The following is a 20,172-nucleotide window of genomic DNA, read 5'->3' as shown; positions in this document are numbered from 1 at the left end:
ACCCCACTGTTCCACAACTCTCCCTTCACAAAAGCAAAGGCAAATTACAGAGGTGAAAATCATTACTCTTGCCCTGGCGGGGTGGCTAAGTTGGTTGGAGAGTCGTTCTGTACACCAAAGGGTTGCAGGTTTGATCCCCAGTCAGGGCGCATATGGGAGGCAACAGATAGATGTTTCTCTCTCTCTCTCTCTCTCTCCCTCCCTCCCTTCCTCTCTCTCCAAAATTCAATAAAAAATATATATATCCTCTGGTGAGGATTTTTTAAAAATCATTAATCTCTTATTATTTCATTTTTTTAGAAACTACATGGCTTTCAGGGCCCCAGAAGAAAATGTGGACCTCTAACATTTGGCAATAAGCTGTTGTTTCTATGAATTATCATTATGATCCCTGGCAATCTGGAAATACAACAAGGAATTCAAGCCCTGGAGTCCCACACTGAAGGCACTTGCTCACGCTGAGTCCCCCGTCCATGGCAAATGCCTGCAGCCTGACGGCTGAGCAGCGAGGATGGCTCTGGAGTGTGAGTCTGGGCTCCGTGGCCCTCTCTCTACTCTTACAGAAAGAGAGCTAGTGGCCTTGGAGTTTCCATCACAGCTTAAGTCAGACAAGCATGGGTTAACTGAACTACGGACAGAGGTCTGTGGGAGCCAGCACAGTGGACAGCATGAGTGTCTTGAACAGTCTCCATCACCTTCAAGAGAAGGCTCTAGAGACAGACCTGTAACAACTGAAGTTATTACAGGTAACAGCCTGGGGGGGATACAAAGGAACACTGCGGAGTGCAGAGGAAGGCGCCCGGCTCCCAGGAAGGTTTCGTGTGAGGCGGCCTGGTCCAAATGTGTGACCAGGGTTTTAACAGGAGGCGAGGGGGATGGGGAGGCATGCTTGGCAGAGCCTAAGGCACAAGCAAAGGTGCAAATGTCCGCGACATCCAGTGGGCAGCAGCTGTTCAAAGATAAATAAGGCAGAGCCGAGGACAAAATTCATTAAGGGCTAGATCTGTTCTCAGTGAGCACAAGATTAAATTTCAAGCCACCAAACAGAACCTGACAAAGTCCCCCTCCTCCCACATGAAGCCTCCCGAGCCCAGAGGCGGCGACCGCTGTGCCCGCGCGAGTGAGCGTCACCTCCCTGCTGGGCCCAGGGAAGCCCAGCTGCGCGGTGGACACAGACCCCGTGGCCTTCGTGAAGCGGCTGAACCCACCTGTCAGGAAGCCCCCAAAGTCTGGAAATGTCCAGAACATCTTCATGCCATGGAGGAACCCATTACTCATAAGCATGCCATCAATACTTATTGATTCACTTTTAATTGATTTGAGGTATCAAGACTCAGCAGGAGTGACGTTTCTTAGGCAAAGAGGGTGGGAGTTTCTCAGCTCTGGGAAAGAGAACTCTCTCCTGGGAATACGTAGCCCTATCGGGTGCTATGCTGCACAATTAGAAAAAACACACGGATCTGGAAACGGCAACTTTCTCAGTTACTCAAATGGGAAAATCATTTTTTTAATTTGAAAGAAATGAAATCCAGTACAACAGATTTGTCTACCAAAATCTAAAAGATAATAACTTTGAAGTTTTGTTTCCTAGAAAAGAGGAATGGAAACAGTAGTGCTTAATAAACTTAAGCCAAAATAAATAGGTATCTGGTCCCAAACATAACTGATACTATGACTGCTGATTTTGTGGGTTTGTCACTGTGATGTGTCAGTAACATCTCCTGTATGGGGTTGCTAAGCCCTAGGAAAGCAGAGGTCGGCTTGGCACGATGCCGCATCCGTGGGACAAATTTAATTCGGTAGACAACTGGGTGCCTCTGGAGATTTATGAGTGGAACAGGAGAGTGCCATGATCAGAATCATGCCTTGGGACATAGCAGTGGATTAGAGTGGGGAGACACTGAAGGTTCAAGCCACAGTAGTCCAGGCAAGAGGTTACAAGAGGTCAGATGTGGGAAGTCACACCCCCCCCAAAATTAAACATGGTTCTCTGGGTAGCTAGAATCATGGGCAAGTTCCCTTTCTTTCCTTTTCTTTTCTTTTTTCTGTTGTGTGTTTTTCTGAATCTAGGAAATTTTCAATAATCATTATTTATTGCTTTTTTAATCATGAAAAAAGGGAGAGCCCCTGAGAATGATAGCAGAGGACTGCACAAGAGGAATCTCAAGACTCCACAAGAGTTAGGGAGTGAGGGACAACAGAGGGAGGCACGTCACCAGTGATGCAAAGGGGAAAGGAAAACCGGTTGTCATTAGAGGAAAGAGCAGAGTCAGAAGGGGGAGGCGGACATGGAAATTACAAGGATGTCAGTTAAGGTCATGGGCAATCCAAGGTCACCGACTACAGAATGCCCAAGTGACAACACCAGGCTAGGGTAGGAAACAGAGGAGTGGAGGCTCGAAGAGTGTTGGGTGTCATTCCATAAGGCTTAGAGTTAGAACCAGGGGCTGACTGCACTGGGTAAGAAAGAGAGTGCAGAGGGGAGGGAGGACGGCTGACACAGACACTCTGGGGATGCTGTTTTTAGTGGGCAGAAGGAACAGGAGGAGACAGAGGAGCTCACAGAGAACCAGAAGAATGCTGTGCACCAAAGCCAGAAAAAACGGGGCTTCCAGAAAGAAATGGGTGGAAACAATTTGAGTGCTCTGGAGCTGCACTGTCTAATACAGTAGTCACTAGCCACATGTTTGACTAATTAAACTTAAACTAATTACAATTCAATAAAACTAAAAATTTAGTTTCTCAGTCGCACTTGCTACGTTTCAACACAGAAAGGAACAGCCAGCACCGCAGAAAGTTCGGCTGGACAGAGCTGCCTCAGGGGAGGAGGCGCGGCCTGGGGTGAGGCCAATGGCTTTGGCAATGAGGAGGTGGCCGGTAACCTGAAAGACACACTTTCAGAGGAGTGGGAGGAACTAATGTCATATTCTCACAATGGTCCTGAACAAGGGATTGAGAAGAGGAAAGAGACGTTTGCTTGTGGAAAGTGGGGCCCAGAAGGTGATTCTTAACAGTCATCTCAGGAATGAAGGAAAGCAAATTTGCTTAGCTTTGTCCTGTCTTGTTTTGACCACCATGGAGTCCCAAGCTTGCAGTTAGAGTGAGAAGGGTACAGAATATTTGTGAAAAAGGAAATAATCACTGTGCACCAAGCCCTGTGCTCAGCAATCCTGTGGCCACATCAGGGTAACTGTGTCGTCCTGTAGCTCTACTTACCCAGGAGCCAGCACATAGTAGGCCTCGGATAAACGTGGGCTGAGTGACTAGCTGAGACATCACAGAATGCACCCTGGAAATGAATGCCCGAGTTCATCTGGGCTGGCTGCATGGTACTATGTATGGCTCTTAGCCTCTGGTGGCCATTTAAGTGAAAGGGAAGCTCATTGCCTCGCCCTGCCCTCTCCGAATGGCCAGGTGTCACATGCATGTCATGAGCTAGGCTGGTCCAGTTGCTCCCACCAGCAATAACAGCGCCACTTGCTGGGTGATGCCATTGTGAACAGCTTCGCCTGGGCCATGTCATTCTTGAACCCTCCTAAAAACTGTGAGGTAGATTTAAGTATGATCCCCATCTCAAGATAAGGAAACTGAGGCTCGAGGACATTAAGGTGCCCAAAGTCACTTAGCTAATAAACAACAGAAGCAAGATTCAAACGCAATCCGGACTCCAAACCCTGGTGCCGGGCCTGCTCCCCATACAGTTCATCAGAGTTTGGGGTGTTCCAAGATTTAAAACCGCAAACGCAGTGGGTAACGAAAATGTTAGAGACAAAAGGAACAGGAAGAAAGATGGGAAGGGGAAGCGTCTAAATGTGGTTTAACAACTGCTACAGTTGAAAGACTGTGTCAGAATTCTTTTCCTCTTCTCATTGTCCCAAACTGACTTTGATGTGCATAAATCACTTTTATAGCAAAACATAATCAGTCCAATCCGTCCCCCGTTTTTCTGCTATTTTTCCACTTTTAGTGAGTCAAATGATTTATGTGCATTGCCCAGCAGTACTATCCTTCCCTCCTCACTTTAATTCGTGCCCTCCGAGTTCTCAGGGAGGCAGGAAAGTTCCTATTAACGGTCCTAGATGGGGTCGCCCAAACACCTTTCCACCTAACTTACGTCCAAAGGTGATGCCAATGAATGAGAATGCTCCAAGGTGCTAATAAAAACTCCCCAGGGCAACACAGATCATTGTCTCTCCAGATTTTTTTAAACCTATTCTTTCTACCTTATTTTCCATCACTTCGATTCCTCCATAACATATTCTGAACTCCTGTAACAATGTAATTTGGACAGATATGAGAGTGTTTTTGAGTGCTCATCAAGATCAAACAATCTAGTACAAGGTAAATGTGAACATACTGTCAAAATGTTTTTTAAAAAATCCAATGTCAAGTAAGTCTTAATTGAAATAGAACCTTTTTCTAGAATGGGTGTAGAGTCTGGTGTGAGGAAGCACAGAGAGAGGATGGTGGGGAACTTCTCATGAACATGCATCTGATCCCTGGGGCACAGTCTTGGAGCAGATGATGGACCCCTTTCCTGCTGATGGACACCAGAACCTTGCTCTAAGTTGCTCTGCCTGTCATAGGTTCTGTTTCCTGCCTCTACTCTGAGGAGGAAAGGTGTTTCGGGGTCTGCAGCAAACACGGACAGTGGTCTCTCTACATCCATTTTCCTTTCTCCTGAGCAACAGATTCCTAAATTGACTTGGGGTAGCAGTGAGTTCAGCCAAAAGCACCCATTTCCTGCCCCCCTCACAAGCAGGGGCAGGCAATGATATGTAAGCAGAAGTTAGCGAGTGGGGCTTCCAGAGAGCTCTCCCAACACAACTGAGTCAATTGAGAGGGTCTCTTTTTGCCTCTCATCTTCCCCTCTTTGTCTTGCCTGGAATTAGGACACGATCCCTGGAGCCCTAGCTGCCATCTTGTGTCACTGAGGCTGGATGCCATTCACTAAAATTGAGGGAGAGAAAAAACAGAAGCAGCGTGGATCTCTGGGGACATGATGGCACTGCCATCCCTGCCCAGGACTGCCCACCTCTGGACTTCTTACAAGTGAGAGAATAAAACTCTACATTTGTTTACATCACTATTGTTGGGAGTCTTGGTTATTTGCATACAGACACAATCTCTAAAAGTTGGTTAATTTGATAACAATGTATGGCCTAATTCAGTCTATGAAACTAGACCACAGGAAAATGTACAAATGTATTTTTAAAGTTTCATGTGTAATAATCAAAGTAAACTAAGACTAATAATAAATATAGCTAACATTTACTAAATACTCAAGAAGTTTGTTATGTATCTCATACATCACCTCATTTATTACTCAGCCTGATACCATGAGGTAAGTACTATTATTATTATTATTATTATTATTATTATTATTATTCCTATTATCATTAGATAAAACTAAGGCTTGCGGGGAGGGCAGGGTTACATCAATGTGCCAAGAGCTAGTGCACAGCCTCTCAAACAGACTGACACCTGAGCTCAAAACCTGAGCAGAGAGGCTATAGAAGGGAAAAGATAGGGAATCGAATCAGAAACACCGAGGATACTTTCTAGGTCGTGTAAAAGCACACTATACACTGTATAGGTGTGTAAGTTTCAAGAAGCAGAAAAACTAAACTCAGAAAAATAAGTTTCAAAAGTTGTCCCAAAATCACCAACAGTGAGTCATATATATGTATATGTACTTAAAGACAAAGAGTCAGAAATTAAAGTATCACCATTGTTATATAATATTCTTCTGGAGGCTCTTGTCAATGCAACAAGAAAAGAAAAAGAAATAAGATGTTAACTATCAGAATGAAGGGAAAACTTGTTGTTTGAAAATGATATAAACACTATTGGAATGGAGGAATTTAATATGTGGAATTCTTGCAAAATAAATAAACAAAACTCATAGCTTTTCTATATAACAACTACAGTTACAAAATGCAATGGGAAAAGATCATGATCATCATAACAACTAAAAAACATAAAATATCTAAGAATGAACTCTACAAGAATGTTGCCGAATTCAAAGGAAGAAAGATGCAAATCTTTGCTTATGGTCATGAAAAGAAATTGAAATAAATAAAGTAATTTAAAAGTTAGATGACAGGGATGTAGGAAAACACACAATCTCATCCATTGTTGCAAAAGTGTAAATTGCTCAACCTCTCTAGAAGACAACTTGGCAATATCTACCAAAGCTTAAATGCATGTAACTTTTGACCCAGAAATTCTACATCTAGAAATTTATCTTACAGAATAAATGTGTGTGTGTGTGTGTGTGTGTGTGTGTACAGGCACACATATGCACATACACTCAAGGAAACTCAATATAGCCTCGTTCTTATAGCAAAAAGCTGGGAAAAACACAAATATTTTAAAACAGGAGACAGAAAAAGTAAAGATGGCAAGTCAAAATTATAAAACACTATGTACCCATACTATAAATAGAGTGATCATTTTATTAAAAGTATTTTAAAATCTATATTTTGTAAAATAGACAAGATGTACATACTTCTAAATGTTATCAATACACTTTTATCTGGGTGATGGAATTATAAAAACTTAATTTCTTCCCTGTGCTATTCTATGTTTCTCAAATTTTCTATAATACTCACACATTAAAATGACAGGAGGAAGTTATACGAGCTTTATCTATGGATGAGAGGAATGCCAGTACCTAATACTTGTATTGCATTTGCCCATTTATAATGTGCATTCACATGCATTGCCTCCAAATTCTATGTTTGCAGTAGCCAACTTGCAAAATTCAGAATAAGTGTTTTTCATTTCTCACCAGTGTCTACCACTCTCTCCATGAACTCAGTACTGCAGCCAGTAATGTAAGTACATTCTGACCTTGGATCAAGAAGTGAAACTGCCACTCTGCTAGTGAAAGAGAGGGGAGAAGACAATCACAGCAGCAAGGAGGAAAACACTGGGTGTTTATCCCGAAAGCCTCAAATCTCCCATTTTACCCACTACAAGGAAGCAGCGGCTACTTTTGTGTCATCAACTTTCCCTGATGCCCGTGAGAAGTGTGCTTTACTATCCGTTTATGGGCAGTGATCTAGTGCTTAAGTAACCAGGATATCAGGGCAGGAAGCTGGGGTGTGTGTTGTAAGGTTCAGATCCTGTCTAACTGTCCCAACAGCCAGAGCTGGGAAGAGGAGCTCAGCATCAACACGCCGTTGGTGACATGCACAGTCACAGTTCCCCTCAACTGCCAATGTGCCCGACAGTGTCTACTTCAGAGAGAGTCCTGACCACACCTGGGAAAACTGTCTTATACCTGTGATCTTGATGACCTTCTTACACACCCTCCATCACAGGCACCCTGGGAACTTCCCCAGGTCCATTTTAAGAAATTAAATGCTTTCAATCACATATGTTGGTGGCTCCTGAACTTCTATATAGGAAAAGCTTAAGGAGCACTAATCTGAAATGAAGTGGGGCTGGGAGCAGAGACTTTCAAAATGCTGTATCTCCATTTACAATAATGGTTATTTTATTTATTTCACATGGTGGCCCATTACAAACATATGGGTAATATGCATAAATATATACACACAAACACACAATTATATTACTAAATAAAAGTTTCATGAAATAATACATATGGTATTTGTGACACACTTTAACATGTCCTATTACATTGATATGTTCTAGTCTATTCCATTCTATTCAATATGGTGCCCAGATCTCACTAAAATTATCTCTACAGTCCATCATGGAGGCAACCGGCAGTTGGAAATGCACTAGGCTGGGTCTTTAGGGCCTAGACTTAAGATCATTTGAAGACAGGTCCCTCGGCATCACAGGTAAGTGGTATCTCTTTGCTCTAATTGAGTTCCCAGAGAAGAAAAGCTAGAGAACTTAGGAGGAGTCGTGACCGTGATCAGAACCACAAATTTCTAAACCCCTAGTTACGGAAATCAAATCTGCTGCCGTAACTCACGTTATTGGCTCTTTCTCACCCCTTGCTGACCCCCCAGCCCACAAGGGGAAAGCGGATGCGAGTTACCGTAGGAAGAGCTGTTGAAGAGCTCGATGTTGAAGAAGGCATAGTCTCCGCTGGTCATCCCGTGTCTGTGAGCCGCCAGCATGATGTCCCGGATGGTGTCGCCGCTGGCACACATGATCACCACTGGGAAAAGGAACCAGCAACACGGTGAGAGGCTGAACCCAGCGGGGGGTGGCTGGCAAGGAACAGGGTCCCTACATCGCCCCAAAGCATCCTCACAAATTACATATTAATTTCAAAGGGGAAGCACAGAAACTTTACGGTGGAGAAATCTAGCGGATGCCACCACAACCAAGGCATGGGAGCCAATGTCACCAACCATGGGAACAGATTCCTGAGCCTGCTGATGTAACACACCCAGGACCAAAGCATCAAAGTAGGAAACCGGAATCTAATCGGAAGGAAGCAGCGGCCAATCCAGCGGGGGCGCGGTCTGGAGAAGAGCTGCCCTGTGCTCTTTGAAACGGTCAATTTCATGGAAAACAAAGGCAGGCTGAGGACATGTTCTAGACTAAAACACACTTAGAGGGACAGAAAACAACGCAATGTGTGATCCTCAATTGGACCCTGGACCTTAAAGAAAATAATAATAAAAGTTTTGCTGTAAAGGGTATTATTGGGACAATTGGAGAAATGTGATTAAGGTCTGTAAGCCAGATAATAGCGCTGCTTTGTGTGAAGCGTGGTTTTCATCATTCGGCCATGGATCTGTAAGTGTCTCTTTTCTTAAGAAACACACTTAAGTATTTAGGGGTCAAGGAGCATGACGGCTGTACTTACTCTCAAATAGTTAATAAAAAGATAGTAATATTTGTGTGTGATGTATATGTGTATATATTCGGAGGGGGAAGGGGAGGGGAGGGGAGGAAAGGAAAAGGGAGGGGAGGAGAGAATATGAGGGGAAGGGAGAAATTTGGAATGAAAAGGATATATGGCAGAATGTTAACAACTGGTAAAAATCTGGGTGAAGTCTATAACAGACGTTGGGTGTTATTTTAAATAATTTCTTACATCTTTTCCAAAAATGTAAAATTATTTCAAAATGAAGTTTTAAAAAATTCTTCCAATGAATCACCAGATTTGCCCAATATAAGACAGTGAGAAGTGCCAACTGCTTTTTATACTTAATCGCACGGTAAATACGTTTTCCTGAAGAAGCAAACAGAACGGTTTTAGGGAGACCCTTCGGTGGCAGATCAGACAGAGGACGCAGGGCGCGGTCCGGGCTCTCTGCGGCCTTCATGCTGACACACGTCGCTCAGGCTGTCTCAGCACACACAGGAACGAATCAGCCGGAGTCCACAGTTCACAGCCATGCTGCCGGGTACGAGAGGCTTTCGGCAGCTCCAGAACTTTGTCGCCTGCCGCCCAGAGCTTCAACGGGCTGCAGTGGATCGGGAACCTGGCCGTTACCCAGCTAATTCGATCACTGTCGCTGACCCCTGTCCCCATGAGGGACCCGCTGTGTTTTGCTGCACACACAGAGGAGAGGAGAGGAGAGGCCTGGGTGCCGGGACCGCGTTATCACCGTGCATGCCAGCTCTGGGAGATGAGTATGTTCTTTGTAAAAGCATGGGTGCTGAAAGACGTAAAACAAACTTCAGGCTGTGCCAAAGCTGCCTTGGCAACCCGCGCGGAGGGTTAGGGCTTGTTGATATTTCGTTCACTGCGACCTTCATTCAGAGTGTTAGACCATGACTCTGACATTCCTACCGCCAAGGGGCTCCATGGACAGGCCAACCACTCCAGGAGAATTTGTTTTTAAACAATATAAAACTCGTCAAGAGCTGTAACTGTGGGAGAAGGTGTTGTTTGTGCTCAGAAATATAATGATACATTTGGGATACATAATCAGATCGCAGGAAGCCTCAGTAGGGAGACTTTCGAAGAAACACGTTATTCATTATGCCTTAGACCCTTGTTTTAGCAATGATTCAATTCTAGTCCCTTAAATAAACAGAAAAGCCAAGGCGTCCCACAGAATAGCCAATAAGGGGCTGAGGCTGGACAACTGAAGAGTGTAGCTTCCGAGAGGGGACATGTCCAGGAGGGTCCAGCAGACTTGGGCAGACTGTCTGCCCCGCAGCCCTCATCAGTTTTTGATCAATTAATCCTAGTTCGGAGTTTGCCTCTAACCCCCCAGACGCACAGCCTCATTCTGTCAGCACATAAATAGTAGAGTCACTGCTTGAATACAGAGTCCCAATAACCTAACTCAGATATTTTTAGATGACCTGAAATGCAGATTACTTAAATTCAATGAGGACCGAAATGGCTACGAACTTGTCTGCATCAACATGTAACTAGGCATGCAAACTGGGGAGCAAAATCATAAGAAGTGGGAAGTTAGCAAGGATGAAATCAGAATCAGGTAAGTCCGTTGCATGATTCAGGCATCTAAAGGCATCAGGGCTGGATATCTCCAGCCTAAGAGATATATACCCGGCCCAGGACCAAATAGGCGGGGTCCACAAGGCCAGAGCTCAAGCTTTCCTAAGTCCTAGCTGGGCTCTGCCCCACACTGGCCTCCCAGGCACTTCTTTTTCTGTCTTACAGTCCTGATGCATCTACTTCTCTCTATCCCCATCACCATCAAGACCAATTCCTTCTGACGGACGCACTCTTTCCTTAAATGTCAGAGCCTACTTGGACTGAGCAAAAGTGACCCAAGTGGCATTGTGGCTATCTGAGCAGACTGATTATCTTAGATCTCATCCGTTGTGTGTTGACCATGTGGTTTAACTCTCAAGAGGAACCCTTAACTTCCAAGTTCATGGGCAAGGTACTGTTTTTTTTGCATAAAATAAACCCATAATGCACATTATGATTCAGTTTAAGTTGGAGCAAGTATTTAAAGATACTGGCAAAGCAGTCAGAGTGCAGAATCCTTCTAGATTTGTAGGATAATCCCTAATCTCTCATGGTTGTTTCATTCAACCCTAATTCAACAGCAAGTATTTTTAGCAATTTGCCTTTATGCAGTCTATCAGAAGATTAAAATAGTTTTCATTAAAATACCATTCTCTTCCTACTCATGTTTCATCAGTTTACATAACTCATTAAACTACATGCTTAAAATAATAAGCACAACTGGCATAAACAGATTGGGGACAGCTCTTGGAAAGTGTACGGACACGTGTGAGAGGTCTGCAGGCTACCCTCCAGCGCTCGCCAGCAGTCACTAAGGTTCACAGAGAAAAAGCATCAGCTAATCCTGTAAGTTGTTAACATGGAGGTCGATTAAGATGGTTTCTACTGTATTTAAGTATATTTAAATATACAAGTAGTAATTTGGGGGTCAAATTGTTAAAATTCTAAAAGGAGTGGTGGTGGTGGGAGTCTAAGTTTCTGGATAGAGTTTGTGTCATTCCGCTCTCTTGTCTTCACTTGCCAAAGAAGTTGCAATGGTCCATGTCACCCTCCACTTCCTGATTTCCCCGTGTCTTCTGTAAGAGACTTCTCACTACTCTGGCATGGCACATTCTTAACATCACTCTAAGAACCGCAGAGAGAAGTGCAAAGAGGTGGCTGTAGAAGTCAATGCAGAGACCAGAAGCATACCTGAGTTAGGGGTATGCATACCTTTCCCCAGTCTCAGGTTTCCATTTGGAGCAACCTCTAAAAAGGTGACACTCCCTTCATTTACCCTTCTCTATCCCCACTCCCAGGAGGAAAAGGAGTGAATTGTCTGATTGGTGAGTCTAGAAGGAAAAAAAAAAAAAATTGGGCACACTGGGCTCAGCCCTTTCTTCCGTTCTCTTTGAGATGTGTCTGCTTTCAGAGAGCACACATTATGGGTGACTTTTGTCATATAAAGGGCCTGTCCTGGAGGGGGATCTGCAGCTGAACAGCTGATCTGTAACTTAGTGGATGAACTTGCCTAATTCTGAGGGAAAGTAATAAGCAGCCCTTTTGGCAGCAGGTCTAAACCCATGTTCTCCAATAGGTTTTATTGATAATAAAAACGGTACTTTCATATTGTCTATGTCACTTCTGCATCCATCTTTCATTTAACTCTATACCTGGAAGGGAAAAGGGATGCTACTTACTGCATGGGAACAAAGCAAGATGTGCCATGTGCTGCAAATTGAAAATATGATAGCAGAAATGAAAAACCAAATCTCAGTCACTCTGGGAGCAGTCAAAAAAATATCTAAGTAAGAACTTTTTTAAGACAGGTGGTAAATGTAAGAAAGGGGATAAGAAAAGTAGGGTATCTGCTTAGGAGATCTAGCATCCAAATAAAACAAGTTCTAGAATAGAGAAAACAGATAAGGTGAAGGGGATAAAATATCCAAAGAAATAATTTAAGAAAATTTCCCAGAACTAGAAGACATGAGTTTCTGGACTGAAGAGGCCTACCCTTCAATACCCTTGGGTGCGCATAAGGCAAAATAGTGGCATAAAATTACATCATAATGGAATGTAAAAATATTGGGAGCAACAAAAATAGTCTAAAAATTTCCAGGGGGGAAGAAAACAACAAACAGTAGATAAAGAAGTGGAATCAATTCTAGCTGCCTAATAGCAACACTGGAATTTAAAAGACAATCCTTCAAAGTCTGAGGTAAAATAATTTCAGATCTAGAATTCTATAATTACATATAATGGTAGGATGAAGAAATTTTCAGTCATGAAAAGTCTCAAACTTTAGCTCTCATTCATCCTTTCTGAGAAAGTGCCTGGAGGATGTGCTCCACCAAAACAAGAGTGTGAACCAAGAAAGAACACAGAAAGATCTAGCTGGAGAGAGATGGAAGATGCAGGAGGATGTTGAAGAAAGAACCTAGAGTTACAACTCTGCAGAATTTTTGGAAAATAACTAAACTGGAGCAGCTCAGGAGACTTAAAATACAACATTGGTAGATTATGTAGTTATAATTCCATAGGAAACTTAAGCAAACAAACAAAAATAGACTTTTTTTTAACCCCAAGGAAAACAAGTAGGGAAAGAAAGGAAACGTCATCATAGTAGCCTGTATGGCTCAACTACAAATAGCATTTAGAAGGTAATAATAATACAGACACTGAATACTACTGAGCTAACCAAAAGTTATAATGCAGTCACAATGAAGGAAAACTTGAATGTGTGCTTAACAGGGAGTAAAAGAGAACTAAATCAGCATCTTCCCCTGGATGACAAGACGTAAAACCTAAAACTGAAAAAATCAAAAGCAACATGTGATTTAGGGTATGAGGTCAAATACCTACAGAAAAAACTATAAGATATGAAAATAGTTTCCTCTGGGAAGTGAGAAATTAGGAGTAGGAGACAGAAAACTCTTGTTCCTAATAAGACATGTAATCATGTAATTTTCTGACTTTTTAAACTATATAGCTATATAACTAACTTTCATAAAAATAAAATCTGTTTTTAAGAAAAGGGATTTCTCTCTGGCTGTTTCTACACTACATAGCAACGGGTTTCACTTGCAAAATAGAGATTGCACCTTTATTTTTATTGTTCACAAAGTTCCATCTACTCCAAAGGATTTCAGAATTTCCATAGGGCAGCCTACAATGCTTCTTTTTCCCCCTGCTATGTGTTAATTATTTCACTTATCCTGGGTTCTTTTCTTAAAAATTATGCTAATCGGGTGGAATGGATCAATGGGGAGAAAAAGAGACATCTGTAATATTTTGAACAATAAAAATAAAATTCTTCTGATCAACCACTTGGTCATTTCCCCCAGCCTAATTCTAAAAATAAATGACTCTGTACTGGTTAAATACTATTATCTCTACAGATGTTATGCAGGCCCAAATTAATGACATATTATTAATAACTAATGGGATATACCTACAGTTCTTCATGCAAAATGTTTTTGGGTACAGTACTTCTAGTGCTGTATTTTATAAGCTAAATAGACAAAACAACAGCTGGAAAAAGTTTTAAACTTGCCTTTTTAAAAATAAATTTATCGTTTAGCATAGAATGTTGAAGGCAGTAGTTAACTGACTGCATAACTGAATCAATTTTAAATAAAGATCTTTTTCTTTAAATAATATATGCTCAGATGTGTGTATTTCAGTGATATGATATGTTGGCTAAAGGCATGAGAGAGAGAAAATGTAATCTTTGACTTCAATGGTAAACCACTAAAATGAAAGAATAGTTGATATCCCTTAGTTTTGCTTTCTACAGTACAACACGTAGCCAAATGAAATTTTAGTCACATTATTATTCAAGATGGTGACATTGTAAGTTTTTACCCTTTAAGAGATTCAAATATTTGCATCTGATTTTAAAGATGAACCTAAGTCCAAAGAAGTACTAAAATGTTATCTCCAAAGGGGTGGGGGGTGGGGGTGGACTCCTAGTTCTATGATGTTTAATATAGAATTTTCAAAGACAAAAACACAGTCAGTTACACTTTTATACTTGAGTGAGCACACATCAGAACCACCAAACAGCACTTTGAAGGGGCCTGATTCTCATTTGAACTCACTATTTCTCAGAGGAGGAAATTCAGCCTTAGAGAAGGTAAGTGACCTGGCCAGGCCAAGCAGCTGCGGAGTGGAGACACCAAATCCAGAGCATCTGCTTCTCACCCCAGGGTTCTTTCCCCAGGTCACGGCCTCATCTTCTAGTAAAAGTGATTATCATCACATATATAAACTAATAACCACTGTAATAAACCTTCACTTTTACTGAGCACTGATGCACCTGGCACTGTTCCAGCGCATTCAGTGTGTTAGCTCATTTAATACTCCCAGTAGCCCCAAGATGAGGCTGTACCTGCTACTCCCACTTTACCTGAGGAAGCTGAGGGACAGAGAGTTAGGAGCAGCCCAAGCTCCCTCTCCAGTGAATGCCTGAGCCAAGACAAATGCTCTGGAAATCAAACTCCACTGAACTCCTAATTAACCCATTAACTGCTTATGGTAAAGTGATGGCAGAAGATCCCCAGAGAGAGCTTTGTCCTCAAGCAACTTTCTTTCCTGAGGGTAGGGAATTTGCCATGGGGGTCACTTGGGCAGAAACTATTTTGTATTTCTGAACATCTGCCAAGTCACTGTTGGAAATAGACTTTAGAGTAGGAATGGTAACCTTTATAACCTGTAAAATATACAGGTCAGCCAAGCAAGCTTTCACCACTAAATTCAACCTTAGAAGAAAAAAAAACGATTCTCAGAGGGAAAGGGGAGGGGAGGAAAGAGATCAACCAAAGAACTTATATGCATATATGCATACCCCAGGGACACACAATAGTGGAGTAAAGACCTGGGGAGGGCACTGGAGTGCAGAGCAGGGGAGACAATAGAGAATAAAGGGGACACCTGTAATATTTTCGACAATAAAGATAATTTTTTTAAAAAAGAAGTACAAAAAAAAGCAGACTGGGTACACCTTCGAGGCTTTTGGAATTAAAAACTAATCATCAGCAGCAGACTATATAGTCCAGGCCCTCTGAAACCCCCAAGCCCACCAGGGCACTGCTGCACTCCCTGCTCCCTGGCCTCAACCACCCCTTGCAAGGCTGAGGGGCCCCGTGGCCTTGATCTGCCCTAACCTGGAATGACAGATCCCCTTGGCCAGGAATCCCAGGCCACGTGCTCAGGGATCACAGCCGGCATTGAGAGCTTCAGGGCGGTGGCAGCAAAGACACGTGGGCAGAAGACTGCGGATCTCGCGGGTAGGGGGACGCACATCCCATCCCCAGCTAGCCCTGGGAAGTCTCCAACTCCTAGCTCCCCGGCCCTCGAAAGCCCAGGGCCAAAGACTCTGGCTCCGGGCGCCAGAGCAGCCCAGTGTCTGCAGGGGTCTGCAGTAACCTGGAGCCTGGAGGTAAGAGGTAGATGTGGGTTTCTCGGCCGGGCGTGGCGAGTCCGCAACCTTTGGATACAAGTACCCTTTTTCATAATCCGCAAAGCCCGCGCGCCCCGCCTGCTTCGCTGGCAGCGATTGGGCGCAGCCAGCCTGGAGTTCGAAACTCGAAACCTGGCCACGCACCCCCACTGTCAACACCTCCCGCCTCCTCGCTCTGAAGGGTGCGTTCACTACCAGTCGGAGGTGGCCAAATGGGGAAGGGAGGTGGCCGCAGCGCCATCCTCCATAGCTCCTCTGCCCACGCTCGTGTGTGCCGGACACCTCCAGCCTCCGGCTGCGCCCAGGGGTCGGGCGTGCCAAGCCGTGGGCTCATCCTGCACCTGGTTCAGCCCCTGTTCCCTTCGGGCTCCCGGCGTGGGGTCGTGGGGAGCTTTGCTGGGATTGCACCACTTAAAATCCAGGTGCAAGTGGGAGCAGAGGTGGGATTCCCCAAGCCTGACACCGGCAGGAAGGGAACTGCGTTTTGCTGCCGTCTCCGCCAGCCATTCCCGCAGTTTACTCTGCAGGAAAATGGGCCACATGGGGGCTTTCGCAATTACGTATCCGCGACTACCCGCTTCTCCTCCCACTCCGGGTAGCCATAGTTGGGTGGTCAGTCAAACCCTCAGAGACCCACGGAGAAAACTTGGGGAGCATTGAGAATGGGGGTTCATCGCCCACTCCTCCAGAGCGCGCTCCCCCAAAGTCTGCCTTTAGAGTGGCTCTTTAGAGACCGCGATGCCCAACACCCCAGGGGAAGTGAGTGTCGCCTGCGTCGAGACACAGCAAGGCATTTGGGTGGAAACCACATAAGCTCGTTTATAAGGGGCTGGAGGGGACATGGAAGGAATGAGAAGGGCGATAAGTCAGCTTTAAAAGAAAGCTGGGATCTGTGGCAGGAGCGGCGGGGAACGCGGAGACCCGAGCGAGCCTGGGGGCGGCGCACGGGCCGCGGAGCCGCGTCCGCCTCCGCACTAGGAGGGGGCGCACGTCGCGAAAGGGCTGGGCGGCAAGTTCTTTGGGGCAACAGTTGTTTTGGCCTCCACATGCTTTCAGGTCCCAGCTGGAGCAGGGCACCGAGAGTGAGCCCCTAATCGATAGCCGGGCTTGGGCGATGGGGGTACAAGGAAGAAATACCCCAGATGGTTGGACAGCACCTGTCGGAGCCGCGGGCTCCGACGCCCCTCCCCCCGGCCCCATCACGTCCCCGGGACTTTCTACGTACACCCGGAGACCGCGAAGGCGGGTGATTAAAGGTCTTAGCAACCCGAAAGCGCGCACCCCGCGAGCCCCCGCACACGTGCCCTCCCGAGTCCGTAGCGCAGCTGGGGGGGAGCGGGGTCCGCGCAGGAGCGGATGGTGTGTGGGGAGGGCTGCGGGGAGCGGCTGCGTTGCCGCGGAGGCCCGGGGCCCCTCCTGCTCACCTCGCTCACTGGCCTGGATGTAGCGCACGATGTCCTCCAGGTCCAAGTCTTTGGTCTCGTCGAAACTGTAGGCGGATGTGTGCAAACCCTCCTCCTGGAAGACCTCGTGGACCCCCTCGAGGGTGAAGTAGCAGTTCCGCTCCAGCTTGTCGTCGCTGTAGACCAGCGCGGCGCGGCTCCACTGGTGGTGGCGGAACAGCGCGAGCACCATCTCGCCCATCTTGGCGTAGGCGGGCGACACGCGCGTGAGGTGCGAGTACTCCGTGTCCTTGTGCTGGAAGCCGGCGGCCAGTGCCCCGGCGGACAGCATGGGCAGGTCCCAGTGCGACGCCAGCCGGGCCACCGGCGCCGCCGCGTACTCGCACACCGGCCCGAGGATGAGATCGGGCTTGGCGCCCCGCGCCGCCGCCACGCGGTCCACCAGGCTGAAGAGCGCGCGGTTGCCGCAGTCAGAGTCTTCATAGGCCACCTGAAAGCGCGTGCCGGGGGGCAGAAGACGCTGCCCCGTCCCGTTGCCCTCCACGCTGCGCAGCGCGTATTCGATGGCCGGCCGCACCCGGGCCAAGGAGAACAGGTACGAGTCGTCCTGCGGCAACAGCACCAGCACCTCGATCTTCTGCGGTGGCGGCGTCTCTCTCTCCCGGCGCCCGCCGCCCAGGCCCGCGCCCCCGCCGCCGCCCGCGCAGCCGGCTAGCGACGCCCAGCCGAGCAGGACGCACGCGGAGAAAGTCGGCACCAGCAGGGACGGCATCGTGCCGCAGGAAAGCGCCTGCCCTCGCCGCCGACTCGCCCTCGGCCCCCCACCCACCCTTCCTCTTTCTGCCCCACTCTTCTCTCCGAGGTCCCTGCGCCCCCTTGGGCGCTCTAAGAAAATAAAATACCCCCTGCCCTAACTCGCCAAAAGATAGAGAGGAAGAAGAGTCCTTCTTTGCAATGTCACTCGTTTAAAAAAAAAAAAAGAAGAAGAAGAAAAGAAAAAGTTCACCGGGTGTAAACCTGTACGCCTGTAAATATTTATATATCTACTTATTATAAATATATATATTCGCCCTCCCTTTATAGATACTATTTTGCTTAGAGGTGGCTTCTATTTGGGCGTTGCTAAGGTTGCTTTTGAAAGCGTATTTGTAAAAGAAAAAAAAGTTAGACTTGTCCTAGTGCTTGTAATTGACGGTGCATCTCCCTCGCGTTTGATCTCATTGATTCGCGCCGGTTCCTGGATCCATAACCAGCGTTTAAATAGCGTGGCAGCGGCTGAGCATGTTACCACACATGGCGCGCAGAGGCCGGGCTTGTATTTCCAGTGGGTGGGGGTGGGGGTGGGGAGTGGTGGGGGCTGGGCTGGGGGAGCCTCTCATTAACATTCTTACATCAGGGCTCCTCCCCGCACCCCTTCCCTTCCCTTCCCACCCCTCCCCTGTCCCTAACCCCCAGCCCCCGCCGGCCCTGGGCCTTTTGCTTAAAGCCGCAGTCACCGACGTCTGCACCCGCGGGAGCCCCCACCGCACCGCATCGCCTCCGGGGTCCCCTCCTCCCCCAGGCCCAGTACTGGAGCGCTCTTTCCAGCATCCAGCTTTTAAAAAGAAAATGCTTTCGAAAGTACAGAAATGCTCGCAGGCACACACACAACGTGCAAAAATAAACAACACGATTAGAGAAAAGGGGTGGTCCTAGAAATTGGTGGTTTCAGCGCTAAAATCCGTAGGTCCACCTCGCTCTCACCTCTTTCTCACGCCGGCCACGTTCCCTCCTGACACGCAAACTCGGGGCGGGCACCCCTACCTTCCCTGTCCCCTGGCGCAAGGTAAGGGAACAGGGACCGTGGACCCCGTACAGGCAGCTCGAAGGCGGACCTGGAACGCCCTGCTAGCCCGGCGTTAGTCGCACCCCTCCTCCCCGAGCCCAGCGCCGACCCCTCCCTCTGGGCAGCGCGCGTTCGCGCAGCGGCGTTGCGGGGATGCCCGCGTCCGGGCGCGCAGACCTTCCGCCGCGCACTGCGAGCGGGAAAGTGAAACTTGTTGCTCCCAAAGGCGAGCGAACGGTTCGGCTTCTGGAGGTGGCAACGAGCCTGAGAAGCATCTCCAAGGCGTCTGCGGGGCTTTGTTTGCTAAACCAGGTAACCAAACAAAGAGACCTTCCCCCCCTCCCCCCAAACCGTTACCCCGAGGGTCGCCTGGGTACGAGCGCACGCTCCGCTCCAACCCGAACGCTCGGAAATCCAACCGCGTCTGCTCGGAAGCGCGCGCGAGACTGCTCTGGGCTCCGTAATGCCAGGGAAGGTCCTGCCTCGGAGACCCAGTCCTGCCACTGGTCACAGCCACAACCGCAGTGGAGACAAGGATGGGAACAGCCGCAGAGAAGCCGGTGGCCAGGAGCCCGCCGCACTGCGGGGCAGGTCCAAGCGCAACTGGACCCTCCGAACGCGGTAATACACTGAGGACATTTGCAGTGTGAACGTGCAACGGGGGACAGGAGAATTCTGACACTTAAGTCCCGCAAATTAAAATAAATTGAAAATGTTTTTAAATGGTCTTTCATTTGACTACTGGGCGTCGTTTCCACAAATATGTATGCGTCTTAGACTAACGCCCTCTCTCGGCAGAAACTTGAAGCCGACTGGCATCCCCGGTGCCCAGTCCCAGGCTTTGCAAGTTTGTTGGCTGGTTGGTTTAAACGCCAGGCCCGAAAGAGAGATCGCTCTCGTTCTCATTTGTGACCCTGAAAAGGCAAACTGGGGTTTCCAGACATGTGGCACCTTCAGGCATCAGCGCTCGCCGCCGTCCATAGCACCCTCCTTATAGATCTTTCAGGAACCGAAAATGTAATTCTGGGTAACTTTCACCCTCGGGGTCATTTAAATTTCACATTATGCACTATGGTTCCTGGTGTAGGAGCTTCTGACTCCTGCGAGCACTTTC

The 20,172-nt window shown here is 46.9% G+C and overlaps 1 protein-coding gene across 6 annotated transcripts in view; it reads right to left on the bottom strand.

Annotated features, from left to right (window-relative positions):
• The window catches only part of NPR3 (natriuretic peptide receptor 3), a 63,954-nt gene extending 44,225 nt beyond the window's left edge, over positions 1-19,729 (bottom strand). For 2 of the 6 annotated variants that reach the window (XM_081133486.1, XM_081133485.1), the window contains exons 1-2: positions 18,977-19,150; positions 8,021-8,143 (exon numbers count right to left, since the gene is read on the bottom strand). In XM_081133486.1, coding sequence (XP_080989612.1) covers positions 8,021-8,135 — 115 coding nt within the window. In that variant the 5' untranslated portion in view covers positions 8,136-8,143; positions 18,977-19,150. Of the gene's footprint in view, positions 1-8,020; positions 8,144-17,254; positions 18,466-18,976; positions 19,151-19,415 lie in introns of those variants that run through there. The other 4 variants (XM_081133484.1, XM_081133483.1, XM_081133488.1 and 1 more) reach the window with 3 other exon arrangements.
• Positions 19,730-20,172: the final 443 nt, after the last annotated feature.

The sequence above is a fragment of the Miniopterus schreibersii genome (assembly GCF_964146895.1).
Source record: "Miniopterus schreibersii genome assembly, chromosome: 3".
In the NCBI taxonomy this organism is placed as follows: domain Eukaryota; kingdom Metazoa; phylum Chordata; class Mammalia; order Chiroptera; family Miniopteridae; genus Miniopterus; species Miniopterus schreibersii.
This window is presented reverse-complemented; position numbering and strand designations above follow the sequence as displayed.